This window comes from Herpailurus yagouaroundi, unplaced genomic scaffold (genome assembly GCF_014898765.1).
Source record: "Herpailurus yagouaroundi ecotype Mexico unplaced genomic scaffold, PumYag 160, whole genome shotgun sequence".
Lineage (NCBI taxonomy): Eukaryota > Metazoa > Chordata > Mammalia > Carnivora > Felidae > Herpailurus > Herpailurus yagouaroundi.
Window position 1 is genome coordinate 36,296,527 of NW_024412401.1, and position 15,887 is coordinate 36,312,413.

General features: G+C 38.6%; 1 protein-coding gene across 1 annotated transcript in view; it reads left to right on the forward strand.

The window, feature by feature from the left end:
- Positions 1-1,375, forward strand: part of HSDL2 (hydroxysteroid dehydrogenase like 2) — a 65,984-nt gene extending 64,609 nt beyond the window's left edge. The window contains exon 11 of the mRNA XM_040481970.1: positions 1,058-1,375. Coding sequence (XP_040337904.1) covers positions 1,058-1,170 — 113 coding nt within the window. The 3' untranslated portion in view covers positions 1,171-1,375. The remainder of the gene's footprint in view (positions 1-1,057) is intronic.
- The last annotated feature ends 14,512 nt before the right edge of the window (positions 1,376-15,887 follow it).

Consider the following 15,887-nt stretch of genomic DNA (forward strand, 5'->3'; position numbering starts at 1 on the left):
CCCTCTCTCTCTCTCTCCCCCTCTCCCCCTCTCCCCCTCTCCCTCTCCCTCTTCCCCTGCCCTCCCTTCCTCCCTCTGACCCTCTTCCCAGCTTGTGCGTCCATGCTCTCTCTAAAATAAATATATGTTTTCTAATTTTTAAAAAGAAGAATTTAAAAGTATTTAATATCTCAATATATATAAACACATTAACCCACACAAAGATCCTGTCTGTGTGTGGCCCAGTAGAAGTTTACTAATGTACCAGACATATATTGTGCCTGCTGGAGATGTGATCTATATATAAATTGGCATGCTATAGGTCAGAAAACTATAAATGAGAATCAGAAACACCTGGCTTTGAATTGCAATACCATTATATACACGCTATGTGACATTGGGGAAGTCAAAATCCTCTCCGAGCCTCAGTTTCCTCATTAACTCCACTATGTGCCAGACCCTGTACTAACACTGGAATAAGAGTAGCAAACAAAAAGTTTACTCCCTCTGTGGAGCTTCAGTTTATTTTATGTTGTTATTAACTACAATTCCATTTTAATACTCAGGTTTTACATCCTGGCATTTCTGTGGTTAAAATGTTGCTAACGCTTTTGTTGTCCCTACCCTATATTTTTAATGATAATTTCTTAAGAATATCATATGTATTTACAACATTTGATTTTTTTTTAATATAAACCTGAAATGCTAAAGTTTAATGAACTAGTAGATTGGAAAATCAACTAAAGTAGGTAGATTTGTTTACTATAATTCATCTGAGGGCGATGTACCTTTAATGTACTGTAACTTGTATATAAATATTGCATCTTCAGCTTTTTGATATAATCTTTTGCTGATTGTTGTTTTTACATTATCTCTCATACTATAATATATTTTTAACATCTAAGCCTAGGAATTGGGATTCCCAAGGTACTGATAAAAAAAATTATGGAATAGAAATTTGTGTGCTTCCGAGATTTATAGAACTCAAGGAGATTCTTTTTATAATGTGTGTTCTTGAAGTGGTATATCCCTAAGGGCACTAATGGATGCTTTTCCTTCTCTCATTTTCTCATTTTAGGGAAACTAAAACCAACAATGGCATTCATGTCAGGGAAATTGAAGATTAAAGGAAACATGGCCCTAGCAATCAAATTGGAGAAGTTAATGAATCAGATGAATGCCAGGCTGTGAAGGAAAAGGGAAAAAAAGTGTTGACTGCCAAGCTTAAAAAGTAAAAGGGCTCAACAGTTAAAAATCTGTCTGTTTTCTTCTCTGTCATGTTATAAGGATATGCATGTTTGTTCTGGAAAAAATAGAATTTCTGTATCTATAAGACTTGAAATTGTAATTAAAACAGCTAGCTAACATAAGTTTCATTACGTGGAATTCTAAGACAGTCTGCCTTTTGTATTTAGTGAGTTTTGCCCTCTGAGCTCTATATTTCATTCACTATTTTCTAGGAAAGTTATTATGAGCAACTAATCAGGTCCCAGCAGTAAAATTAGCTCTTTTCAACACTTTTTCCCTTATAAGAGGAGACTAATCTCTTTTAAACTTTTCAGTTTTGGATTGTATACTAATGAAATCTGAATGATATTTTAGATTTTTATATACTTTTTTAAAAGAAGATCATCTACAGTGCATTTTCACAGAAATCACATAAACTACTTAATAATACTATTTGTGAAGACTAATGAAACAAAAAGTTTTTCATTTTAACTAGATTTCTAGGTATGTTACCTATAGTAAAATATTATTAATGTAATTCAAGTAATTATAGTATGTATCTTCTTTTTAAAGTATGTAATAATGTCCTAAAATAAAATAATTTCTCCCCAGAAGTATGCATTTGGTCACAGCATTTTACAGTGAACATTAGGGATGCCTTGCTGACTCAGTCTGAGGAGCACGTGACTCTTGATCTTGGGATCATGAGTTCGAACCCCACATTGGGTATAGAAATTACTTAAAAATAAATAAAAGCTTTTAAAATGAGAACATTAGAATAGTTGGTTGTTACGGGCTGAACTGCATGCTCCAAACTCATTTGTTGAATTCCTAACCCCAGTACCTCAGAATGTGACTGTACTTGGAGATAAGGCCTTTAAAGAAGTGATTAAGTTAGAATGAGACTTTTAGGGTGGGCTCTATATTAGTCTGACTGGGTTCCTTATAAGAAGAGGAAATTTGAGATAAAAGACCAGGGACGTACACACAAAGTAATGACCATGTGAGGAACAGCAAAAAGGCAGTCATCTGTAAACCAAGGAGAGAAGCCTCAGAAGAAGCCATCCTACCAAGACTCCTGCTCTCCAGAACTGTAAGATTTCTGTTGGTTTAGCCACCCGGTCTGTGGTGTTTTGTTATCGTAGCCCTAGCAAACTAATATAATGGTTTGTTTTTCTTTTTTTAAAAAGCTAAGGATAAAAAAAAAACCAAGAAACAACCCTTTCCTTTCATTTCATATGTTAAAAATTCTTGCTCAGAGATGCCTGGGTGGCTCAATTGATTAAGTGTCTGACTCTTGGTCTCAGCTCAGGTCATGATCTCATGGTTTGTGAGTTCAAGCCCCGCATCTGGCTCTGTGCTGACAGCACAGAGCCTGCTTGAGATTCTCTCTCTCTCTCTCTCTCTCTCTCCCCCCCTTTCTTTCTCTCCTCCACTTGGGCTCTTTCTCTCTCTCTCTCAAAATAAGTAAACTTAAAAAAAAAAAACTTGCTTGGTGTAATTCTTTTACTTCTCATTTTACATTCTCTAATATTACTGAGCTTAATTCTGGCATTCCATAGAATCATAATATTAAAAAGCATTTATCTGTATAGTACAAATGAGGAAACCTGATCAGAGATGGGAATAGACTAGCCCAAAGCCAAAATTAACAGTCCCTATCTAATGAAAACCTCCCAGGATATTATCGTTGAATAGAACCTGAAGACTGCCTCCTCATTCAGGAAGCCCAGATGGATTGCCTTTGGGGTGGCAGCCTCACAACTGCCTTTACATCTGGCAGTCATTTCTAGCTACATGAAGATCCCGGTCAGATGTTGCCAGCAGACTCGTTTTCTGCTGAAGTTTATTAATTTTTTTTAATGTTCATTTTGAGGGAGAGAGAGAGAGACAATGTGAGTGGGGGAGGGGCAGAGAGCGAGAAGGAGACAGAGTCTGAAGCAGGGTCCAGGCTCTGAGCTGTCTGCACAGAGCCTGATGCAGGGCTGGAACCGAGAGATTATGACCTGAGCTGAAGTCAGAGGCTTAACCGATTGAGCCACTCGGGTGCCCCTTTACTGAAGCTTATTAAAGACTTCTCTTTTCTGTGCCTTCTCCTAAGTGTCTCAAAGCTTTGGGAAAATAAAAAGTAGAAAATCTTGTGAGACAAGAATTCTGGGTTCTGATCACTCAAACATGAACTTGGCTTACTGAGGCTTTAGAACATTAGGAAAAAGTATTTTCACAAGGGCCCTGGTATTCACATCTCTAATTGAGGAAGTTGGGTTAGGTCATCTGCAGCCCCTTTGTGCTCATTATCACTAAGAAGTTCTGAGCCATCTGCAGTATTGTGTCAGAAATAAAGGTGGCCACACCTAGATTCCTGAAGCCTTCTTCTGCCACATCCGCCAGATGCCTTGATGAATTCACCTGTTACCTTTTTTTGGATCTTACCCATCAGCTGCATTGAAGTTGTGGAACCTCCCATAAGTTTTGAATGGCCATGTTGTGTGTTGTCCAGCAACCAGTTGAACCCTATTTCTGAAATTAAAAGGTATGAAGGGAAATCAAGGTCACTGGGCTTGTGACTGATCGAGTGAAGTTATTTAGACATTTTGAAGATGGTTTGTTGCTAGTAATCCTATATTTCAACAAATCCTCTTATAAAGAGCCTCTTAAGCAGAAGGAAAAATGTCTTTTTTTCCTCTGCCTATCAAGTTCTCAGTTGGAGCCTTGTAAATTAGATTAACAAAAGATAGCTTAAGAGAAAAAGAAAGAGAAGTGTATTAACATGTACATTACACAATTTGACAATAAATTATATTTTTAAAAAAGTGCATTACAAATATACGTGGGAGTATTCAGACATGAGTAACTCAAAGGGGTGGTTAGAACTTGAGCTTATATAACATCTTAACAAAAGAAAATACATTTTTAGAGAAATAATACCAAAAGAAATGAGTTTCTAGGGTGGCAAATTGTGCAAAAGAAAATACATGGTAGCAAGGTTAGTTTTATAAGAAATTGCCAAGGCGTGCATGGGTGGCATCTGACTTTTGATTTTGGCTCAACTAATGATCTCACGGACAGTTGGTGAGTTTGAGTTCTGAGTTGGGTTCTGAGCTAACAGTGCAGAGCCTGCTTGGGATTCTCTCCCTCTTTCTCTGCCTCTCTCTCTCTCAAAAAATAAATAAACTTAAAAAAAAGAAAAGAAACTGCCAAACTGTTTTCCAAAGTGGCTGTACCATTTTGCATTCCCACTGGCAATGAATTAGTGTTCCTGTTTTCTACATCCTCTTCAGTATTTGGTATGGTCAGTGTTGTGGATTTTGGCCATTCTTTTTTTATTTTTTAATTTTTTTTTTAATGTTTATTTATTTTTGAGACAGAGACAGAGCATGAATAGGGGAGGGGCAGAGAGAGAGGGAGACACAGAATCCGAAACAGGCTCCGGGCTCTGAGCTATCAGCACAAAGCCCGACGCGGGGCTCGAACTCACGGACCTCGAGATCATGACCTGAGCCAAAGTCGGACCAGCCACCCTGGATTTTGGCCATTCTAACAGGTGTGTAATGGTATCTCATTTTAGTTTGCAATGCTGAACATCTTTTCACATGCTTCCTTGCCTCTCTATCTTCTTTAATAAGGTGTCTATTAAGGTCTTTGGCCCATTTTTAAACTGAGTTGTTTTCTTATTGTTGCAATTTAAGAGTACTTTGTGTATTTTGGAAAACAGACCTTTATCAGCTGTCTTTTGCAAATATTTTCTCCCAGTCTGTAACTTGTTTTCTTATTCTTTGGACATTGCCTTTTGCAGAGCAGAAGTTTTTTTTATATTAATGAAGTCCAGCTTAGCAATCATTTCTTTCATGGATTATGCCTTTGGTGCTGTACTTAAAAAGTCATTGCCATTCACAAGGCCATCTCAGTTTTCTCCTCTGTTATTTTGTAGGAGTTTTATAGTTTTGCATTTTACATTTAGATCTGTGATCCATTTTGAGTTAATTTTTGTGAAAGGTATAAAGTCTTTGTTTAGATTTGTTTTATTTTGCATATGGATATCCAGTTCCAGCACCACTTTTTGAAAAGATTGTCTTCTCCTTTGTCAAAGATCAGTGGACTGTATATATGTGGGCCTATTTCTAGGCTCTCTATTCTTTTCCACCGATCTATTTGTTTATTCTTTCATCAATACCACACTGTTTGGTTACTGTAGCTTTATAGTCTTGGAGTCAGGTAGTGAGACTCCTCCAACTTTGTTCTCCTTCAACATTGAGTTGGCAATTCTGGGTCTTTTGCTTCTCCATATAAACTTTGCAATCAGGATCACCTGTCTGGCTTAGTCGGTGGAACATGCCAGTCTTGATCTCGGGGTCATAAGTTCAAGCCCCATATTGGGTATAGAGCTTACTTAAAAGAAAAATTAGAAAACAAAACAAAACAAAAGTAAAAGTATTTCTCAATTAAAAAAAACAACAACACTTGAGAATCAATTTGTACAGATGCTGGGTGGCTCTGTCAGTTAAGCTTCCGGGTCATGATCTCGTGGTTTGTGCGTTCAAGCCCCACATCAGGCTCTGTGCTGACAGCTCAGAGCCTAGAGCCTGCTTCAGATTCTGTCTCCCTCTCTCTCTGCCTTTCCCTCACTCATGCTCTGTCTCTCTCAAAAATAAACATTAAAAAAAATTAAAAAAAAAAAGCAAAAGTAAAAGTATTTCTCAATTAAAAAAAACACGTTAGAATCAATTTGTTGATAGCCACAGAATAATTTGCTGGGATTTTGATTGGAATTGCACTGAATCCATATATTAGTTTAGGGCAAACTAACATCTTGACAATATTGAGTCTTCCTATCCATGAATATGAAACACCTCTTCATTTATTAAGTTGTTCTATGGTATCTTTCATTAAAGTTTTATAGGTGTCCTCATATAGATCTTGTTAGATTTTGTTAGAGTTGTACCTAACTAAGTATTTTGCAGGATGCTAATATAAGTGGTAATGTGTTTTAAATTTTAAGTTTCAGTACTTCCTTAGTGGTATATAGGAAAGTGATTGACTTTTGTATATTAACCTTGTATCCTACAACTTTACTATAATCATTATTATTTCCAGGAGGGAGTTTTTAGCCAATTTTTTCAGATTTTCTACATAGACAATTATGTCATCTGTGAGCATAGATAGTTTTTATTTCTTTCTTCTTAATCTCAATACCTTTTATTTCCTTTTTTGATGTTATTGCATTAGCTAGAACTTCCAGTATCATGTTGAAAAGCATTAATGAGAAGGGACATCCTTTTGCCTTATTCATGATCTTAGAAAGTTTCTAGTTTCTCACCATTTAAGTATGTTAGCTATAGGTTTTTTGTAGATATTCCTTATCAAGTTGAGCAAGTTCCCTCTGTTCCTAGTTTACTAAAAGATTTTATCATGAGTATGTTAGATTTTGTCAAATGCTTTTTCTCCATGTATTGATATGATCTTCTTTAGCCTGTTGATATCGTAGCTTACATTAATTGATTTTCAAATATTGAACCAGCCTTGCATACCTGAGATAAATCCCACATGGTTGTTTCTTTTTTTTTTTTTTTTTTAATTTTTTTTCAACGTTTATTTATTTTTGGGACAGAGAGAGACAGAGCATGAACGGGGGAGGGGCAGAGAGAGAGGGAGACACAGAATCGGAAACAGGCTCCAGGCTCCGAGCCATCAGCCCAGAGCCTGACGCGGGGCTCGAACTCCCGGACCGCGAGATCGTGACCTGGCTGAAGTCGGCCACTTAACCGACTGCGCCACCCAGGCGCCCCCCACATGGTTGTTTCCATATCAATGTTCATGTCTCCCCGTTTCATGTGGTGAAACCCTAACCCACAAGATGATGGCATCAGGAAGTAGGGCCTTTGGGAGGTGATTAGGTCATGAGGGTAAGGCCCTCATGATTGGTATTAGTGCCCTTATAAAATAGAACCAAGAGAGCTAGTTAATCCCTTCCACCATGTGAGGACATGGCAAGAAGTTCCCGTCTATGAACCAGAAATTGAACCCTTACCATATACCGAATCTGTGTGTGCCTAGCCTCCAGAACTATGCAAAATAAATTTTTAGTGTTTAAAAAACTACCCAGTCTCTGCCACAGAGGGTCCCTGACTTAATGATTGTTTAACTTACAATTTTTCAACTTTATAATGGTGTGAAAGTGGTACACATTCAGTAGAAACCACACTTCAAATTGGAATTTTATTCTTTTCCTGGGCTAATGATACCTGGCAAATACTCTCATGATGCTGGGCAGTGGCAGTTAGCTGCAGTTCCCAGTCAGCCACGCGATCACAAGGGTGAACAACCTATACACTTACAAACCGTTCTGTACCATACAACCTTTCTATTTTTCATTTTCAGTATTGTATTCAATAAACCGCATGAGACATTCAACATATTATACAATGGGCTTTGTGCTAGATGATTTTGCCCAACCGTAGGCTAATGTAAATGTTCTGAGCATGTTTAATGTAGGCTAGGTTAAGCTAGGATGTTTGGTAGGTTATCTGTATTCAATGCATTTTTAACTTAACAATATTTTCAATTTACGGTGGGTTTATTGGTACAACCCCGTGGTAAGTTGAGGAAGATCTGTACTTTGTTATGGCAGCCTGAGCAGGCTATGAGAGTCATGGAACATAGTTCATTTTATATATTGTTGGGTTCAATTTACTACTGTTTTGTTGAGGATTTTTGTTTCTATGTTCATGAGATAGTGGCCTTTAGTTTTCTTATAATGTCTTTGTCTGGTTTTGGTATTAGGGTAATGTTGGCTTCATGGAATGAATTAGGAATATTTTCTCTGTTTCTTTCTTCTGAAAGGGACTATAGATAATTGGTATAATGTCTTCATTAAATGTTTTTTAGAATTCACTAGTGAATACTTCTTGACCTGGTGCTTTATGTTTTGGAAGGTTATTAATTACTGTCTTGCTTTCTTTCCCATTCATTCTGTATATCTTTGTTCTTCTATTTTCTAGTTCTTCTGTCTTCCATTTCATTCTGTCTTCCATGTAATGCAAGAATATCACAAGATATTTCCTTTACCCACTCCCATCCTTTGTGTTATTTTTGTTATACATTTTATTTCCTGTATGTTATAAGCTCCACAGTATATCGTTTAATAGTTCTGTTAAACAAGTAAATTATCTTTTTAAAAATTAAAAGATGAGAAATGTCGGGGCACCTGGGTGGTTCAGTCTGTTAGGCATCCGACTTCAACTCAGGTCATGATCTCATGGTTTGTGAGTCAAGCCCCATGTCGGGCTCTATGCTGACAGCTCGGAGCCTGAACCCTCCTTCGGGTTCTGTGTCTCCTTCTCTCTCTGCCCCTTCCCCATTCACACTCTGTCTCTCTCTGTCTCAAAAATAAATAAAAATTTTTAAAAAATGAGAAATGCCTTTTAAATTTATCCATATGTTTACTATTTGCACTGTAAATATATATCCATCACTAACTATCCAAAAATAAACATATCTAAAAGTTTCCTTCTGCCCCTTTGTAGTCATTTATGCTCATCTTCCACACCATTCCTTGCCACTATTGACCTTCTTTCTATCACTAGATTCATTTGCATTTCCTTGGAATTTATATAAATGGAATTATACAATATATACTCTATCATTCTGGCTTTCAATCTGCGTAATTATTTTGAGATTTATTCATGTTGCTCCATATATCAATAGTTCATTCCTTTTTTATTATTGCTGAGTAGTATTGCTGAGTATCCATTATATGGATATACCAAATTCGTTTATCCATTCACTTGTTGACAGACATTCAGGTTGTTTCTAGCTTTTGGCTATTACAAATAAAGCTGCTATGAACATTTATGTACAAGCCCTTGTTTTCTCTTGGGTATGGAATGGCTGGATCATATGGTAAGTGTATATTTAACTTAAGAAATTTCCAGGGCTCATTTGCAACTACGTGGATGGAACTAGAGGGTATTATGCTAAGTGAAATTAGAGAAAGACAAATATCATATGACTGGAATGAGGAATTTAAGATACAAAACAAATGAACATAAGGGAAGGGAAGCAAAAATGATATAAAAAGCAGGAAGGGGGACAAAACATAAGAGACTCTTAAATATGGAGAACAACAGAGGGTTACGGAGGGGTTGTGGGGGGGGGGCAGTGGGCTAAATGGGGAAGGGGCATTAAGAAATCTACTCCTGAAATCATTGTTGCACTATATGCTAACTAACTTGGATATAAATTAAAAATTAATTAATTAATTTTTAAAAATTGCTGGGGCGGGGCGCCTGGGTGGCGCAGTCGGTTGAGCGTCCGACTTCAGCCAGGTCACGATCTCGCGGTCCGTGAGTTCGAGCCCCGCGTCGGGCTCTGGGCTGATGGTTCAGAGCCTGGAGCCTGTTTCCGATTCTGTGTCTCCCTCTCTCTCTGCCCCTCCCCCGTTCATGCTCTGTCTCTCTCTGTCCCAAAAATAAATAAACGTTGAAAAAAAATTAAAAAAAAAATTGCTGGGGCGCCTGGGGTAGCTCAGTAGATGTAAGCATTCTGGCTTAAGCTCAGGTCATGATCTCATGGTTTGTGGGTTCGAGCCCCCACATTGGGCTCTGTGCTGACAGCTCAGAGCCTGGAGCCTGCTTCGATTCTATGTCTCCCTCTCTGCCTCTCTCTGTCTCTCAAAATTAAACATTAAAAAAATTTTTAAAAAAATTGCTAAATTTGTTTCCAAAGTGGTTGTACCATTTTACATTCCATTAGCAACGTATAGAGTTTCATCTCTCCACATTCTCATCAACACTTGATATGTTCAGTCTTTTAAATTTTATCCATTCTAGTATATAGTGGTATCTCATTGTATTTTAATTTTCATATCCGTGATTGTTAAGCATCTTTACATGCTTATTTGACACTGTATACCTTCCTGGTGAAGTGTCTGCTCAGACCTTTCGTCCATATTTTATTACATTGTTTTCTCATTGAATTATGGTAGTTCTTTATATATTCAAGATACAAGTCATTTTCAGATATTTGCAAATATTTTCTCCCTTTCAACGGCTTGTTTTTTTCATTTTCTTACCAGTTATATACATACATATTTAATATTGATGGAGTTTTAATTTATCCAATTTTTTTAATGAATCATGATCATGCTTTTGGTGTCATAATTAAATCTTGGCTTAACTGAAAACTCTGCAAGTTTTATAGTTTTAAGTATTGCATTTAAGTCTATGATACAAATCAAGTTAATTTTTGTACATGTTGAAAGGTGTAGACCATTTTTCTAACTAGGGATATTCAATTATTCCAGCATCATTTATTGAAAAACAGCAGATTTTAAAAACAGCTTAAGAGGAACTTCTGGGTTGATGAATACATGGAGAGTGACACATCTAGAGAAGGCAATGAAGCCTCACACCCTTTCCCCACACCTTCTATATCTTCCATCTGGCTGTTCCTGAGTTACTAGTAACTAGTAATCTAAAACAGGTTAATTAAAAATAAAAAGAATCTAATAGAACTTTGAAATGTATAATATAACCTATTAAAACTTTGCAATAATATAACTTGAGGGTTTCATTATTGTAGGGTTAATGCAAAACATTGTTTAAACACACACAAAAAAGCATGACAATTAAGTTAGTGAAACTTAAAAGTATACACAGTTGACCATATATTTATCCAAGAAAGAATCAAATCACTTCCCAGCTATTCCCTACCCCTCTAGGAGATAAGAACTTTAATTCTCCCCAGTTTGAGAATAGGAGCTGGGCAGAGGATGGGAGCCAGTATCAAGTGGCATTGTATCTGAATTTGAAATATGGTAGGGTGTTTTATGGCAGTTTACTAATTTTTTTTTTCAACGTTTATTTATTTTTGGGACAGAGAGAGACAGAGCATGAACGGGGGAGGGGCAGAGAGAGAGGGAGACACAGAATCGGAAACAGGCTCCAGGCTCTGAACCATCAGCCCAGAGCCCGACGCGGGGCTCGAACTCATGGACCGCGAGATCGTGACCTGGCTGAAGTCGGACGCTTAACCGACTGCGCCACCCAGGCGCCCTGGCAGTTTACTAATTTTCATGTTTGCTGTGTCCAACCTGCTGTTAAACCTATCTATTGGATTTAGGATTTTAGTTAGTACAGTTTTTGGTTCTGGAAAAATTTTTTTGGTACTATCTTCTTTTTTTTTTTTTTAACGTTTATTTATTTTTGAGAGACAGAGTGAGCAAGCGAGTGGGGGAGAGTCAAAGGGGGGACAGAGTATCCAAAGCAGGCTCTGTGCTGACAGGAGCAAGCCCGATGGTGGGGCTCAAACCCACGAATTGTGAGATCATGACCTGAGCCAAAGCCAGATGCTCAACCAACTGAACCACCCAGGCGCTCCACCTTTTTTTTTTTTTTTTTAATGTTTACTTATTTTAGAGAGAGACCATGAGCAGGGAAAGGACAGAAAGAGAGGGAGACAGAGGATCCAAAGTGGGCTCTATGTTGACAGCAGCGAGCCTGATGCGGGGCTTGAACTCATGAACCATGAGAGATCATGACCTGAGCCGAAGTCGGACACTCAACCAACTGAGCCATCCAGGCACGCAGTACTTCTTCTAACAGCTTTATTGAGGTATAATTCACATACCATATAATTCACCCATATAAAGTGTATAATCTTGTGGTTTTCATATATTCAGAGTTGTGAAACCATCATCAGCATCAAGTTTAGAAAATTTTTAATCACCCCAGAAAGAAACCCTTTATTTTTTAGCAGTTACCCCATTTTCCCCCCAAAGCCTCTCAGGCCTAGACAACCACTAATCTACTTTTTTGTCTCTAGACTTGCCTATCTGGACATTTCATATAAATAGAACCATAGAATATATGGTCTCTTGTAACTGGCTTTCTTCACACAGCATGTTTTCAAGGTTGATCCAAATTGTAGCATGTACAGTACTTCATTCCTTTTATTGGCTGAATAATACTCCATTGTATGAACGCACCATTTTTTACTTATCCACTCAGCAGTTGATGAACATTTGGGTTGTTTCTGCTTTTTGGTCATTATGAATAATATTGCTATGAACATTCATGTACAAGTTTTGTGTGCATGTTTTCATTTCTCTGGGGTATATACCTAGGAGAAGAATTGCTGAGTCATACAGTAGCTTTGTTTTACCTTTTGAAGAAATGCCAGTCTGTTATCCAAAGCATCTGCTCCATTTTAACAATATCACTAGCAGTGTATGAGGGTTTCAGTTTTCCACATCCTTACCGACATTTGTTATTGTCTTTTTCATTATAACCATCTTGGTGTGTAGTGATATCATTGTGGTTCTGATTTGTGTCTCCCTGATGGCTCTATTTCATTCTTTTTTAAAGGTTCTAGCTCTCTAGTGAAATTCACCATTTTGTTATTGATGTTCTTGAACATATTAACCATAATTGTTCTAAAAGTTGCATATAAAACTACAGTATCTGGATCATGTGTACATCTAATTCTAAAGTCCTTTTTTTTTTTTTTTAAGAGAGAGAGCACAAGTGGGGTAGAGGGGCAGAGGGAGAGAGAGAGAGAGAGAGAGAGAGAGAGAGAGAGAGAGAGAGAATATCCCATGCAGGCTCCATGCTCAGTGTGGAGCCTAATGTGGGACTCGATCCCCACATCCTAGGAAGAGTTGGATGCTCAACTGATTGAGCCATGAAAGCACCCCTGTTTCTAAAGTCTTTTTTTCTTCTTGGCTTTTGTGCAGTTAGTTTTTTCTTGGTGTGTTTGGTGATTGTTGACAGAATGTTAGATACTGTATATGAAATATTAAGATTCTTCAAAGAAGATTTTTTTCTTGCAGGCACATAGAACATGGAAAGATCATCTTGACCCACCTAGTCATTTAAATAGTTCAGGCTGTTTCAGGCATTGTTAGTGCTATTTCTGATATGATTTTACTCTTAGGGTATAGTTCCTCAAGGGTCTCAACTGCAAGTTTGAGGTTTCACTGGGACCCTTCCTTCCTGTTTAATTCTCTCTAACACTATACGACAGCCAAGTGTTGTTGCCAAGATTTTTTTTTGGCGGGGGGGTACTCAGCAATTTCATGGCTTCTTGCCTGTTGCGTGCACAAAGCAAATGCCTGTTGTGTGTACAAAGCAAATGACATATAGAGTGATTGACTCCTTTTGCCATGATTGCCTTTTCTCTGGGATCTTGGCCTCTTAAGTCCTAGCTGCCTTGATAGACTTGAGCTCCAAATTTTGTATCCATAGCCCAATCAGACTGTTGAAAATTCTAGGATGCTCCTCACTGGTTTCTATACTCCTAGGCACAAATCAACAATGCCCTAAGAAGGAAAAGTGATTGAGAATATAGGATTCACTTCAATGTGTTTCCCTTCTTGCTGAGCTCTGGGATTCTCAAGCCTTGGTTGCCTAGGTTGCTCTACAATAGCTTTAAACAGTTTTTGTTGTTGTTTTAATGTTTTAAATACAGATTTTACAGTCCTTAGTGGGAGAAGTAGTTTGTTTAACAAAGTATCTCACCATAGCTGAAAGCCTGCATCATTGAAGAAATTCATCATGATGGAAATATCCTTTAAATGGGACTGCATTCTTTTTGTTTATTTATTTATTTTGAGAGAGACAGAGCTCAAGTGGGGGAGAAGCAGGGAGAGCAAGGGAGAGAGAGAATCCCAAGCAGGCTCTGTGCTATCAGCACAGATGCGGGGCTCGAACTCACAAACTGTGAGATTATGACCTGAGCCAAAATCAAGAGTCAGATGCTTAACCAACCGAGCCACCCAGGCACCCCAGGGATTGCATTTTTAAAAAGTTATTTGTAATAAAACCCAAACAAAAACATGTAATATAAAATTTATCCTGTTAACCACCTTTACGTTTGCAGTTCAGTAGTGTTAACTATATTCACGTTGTTGTCACAGATCTCTAGAACTTTTTCATTCTGCTAAACTGGAACTCTATTCTCGTGGAACAACTCCCCATGTTCCTCTCCCCCAGTGCCTGGCACCAGCCATAATACTGTACTTTGTTTCCATGATTTTGGCAACTCTAGGTATTTCACGTAAGTGGAATCATGCAGTATCCCAATAGTCCTTTTGTGACTAGTTTACTTCACAAGAATGTGAAGTATTTCACATTTTCCTAGCATATTTTCAAGGTTCATTCCTGTTGTAGCATTTGACAGGATTTCTTTCTTAAAATTTAAGACTTAAGTCTGAATAAGATTCTATTGTATGTATCTGCCACATTTTGTTTATTTTCTCATCCAACTGTGGACATTTGGGCAACTTCCACCTCTTGGCCATTGTGAATATGCTGCAGTGACCACGGGTGTGCAAATAAATCTTCAAGTTTCTGCTTTAATTGCTAGACATATACCCAGAGGTGGGATTTCTGGCTCATAATTTTATTCTTTTTGCGGAGTCTCCATACTGTTTTCTATAGTGATTACACCATTTACATTTCCATCAGTAGTGCACAGGGTTCCAATTTCTCCACAGGATAACATATTTGAAATATGTGGCAAGTAACTGTTGTTTGTTTTTTGGACAGACATTATTTTGTCAAAAATGTTCACATGGATTTTTTTTAATTAGCCTATGCCAGGAGGAGTCCTGATGTTGATAGAGCAAGGTGTTAAGAATTCTTCTTTGTTTAGAAGTTAGTCTCTTTCTCTGCCTCATATTCTTCTCTCCCCTCACATACCCCAAGTGTAAAAGGGACTAAGGTGTCCTTTGTCACAGTGGGGTGAGGCAAGGATGTGAGCACCACATAGCTAATAAGATATGCTTTAAATGTTATTTATTACCACTATTATTTTTTGGAGATACTTAATGCTAGAAGTAGACAGGGAGTTAAGAGCATGGTGCCAAACTATCTGGGATGAATCTGGGTTCCTCCAGCTACCATCTAATCCTGGGCAGATGTCTTAATTTCTCTGTGCCTCAGTTTCTTCATCCATAAACTGGTAATGCTAACAACACTCACTGCATAGAGTTCTTCGGATTAAACAAATTAATATTCTCTAAGCATTTAGTGTTAACCCCGGACACATATTAAGTGCTATAAAAGTGTGTGCTAGATAAAATAAAGGTGGAAGGTGCCAGCCCTACCTCTGTTGTACCAAGCTGTCTAGGTGATACTATTGTACGCCTCCCTGGTTCTAGTGTGTTTTAGGTGTTAAGTTGCCCCTCTCTCTCTATGGGGTGGAAGCTAGTGTGGTAGTTGGATTGGTAACTTCTACTGGGCTGTGGTGACTGTGGGTTAGATGTGTCAGCAGGAGGTGTTCCTGGACGTGCCTGGGTGTGGAGGTGACTCTACTCGGTGCGTTAAAACAGGTGTTACACACCAGGCGAACGAAGCAGGTTCTTGCAAGGTCTGCTCCTTGGGTTTAGGTGGAGCTGTATGGAGCTCCAAGGAGCAGTGGGGACCGCGGCAGGACGGAGAGCTGCCCACTTCAGAGCGTAGCGGGGATAGTGGGTTTCACACCTGTCTGGGTGCAGAGACCCGAACCCGTGCGCGCCGGTGTGTGGTTGGAGGGTCGGTCCACACCCCCTCCGGGCAGCGACGACCGCGAGCTCGGAGCGCTTCGTAGGAGGTGTCGTTACACACTTCCTGTAGGTCTCGCGGACCACGGCGCGTTTCCGGTGCCGGCTGGAGCCCGGGGTCCGAGCCCCCGCCCCGTTCGCC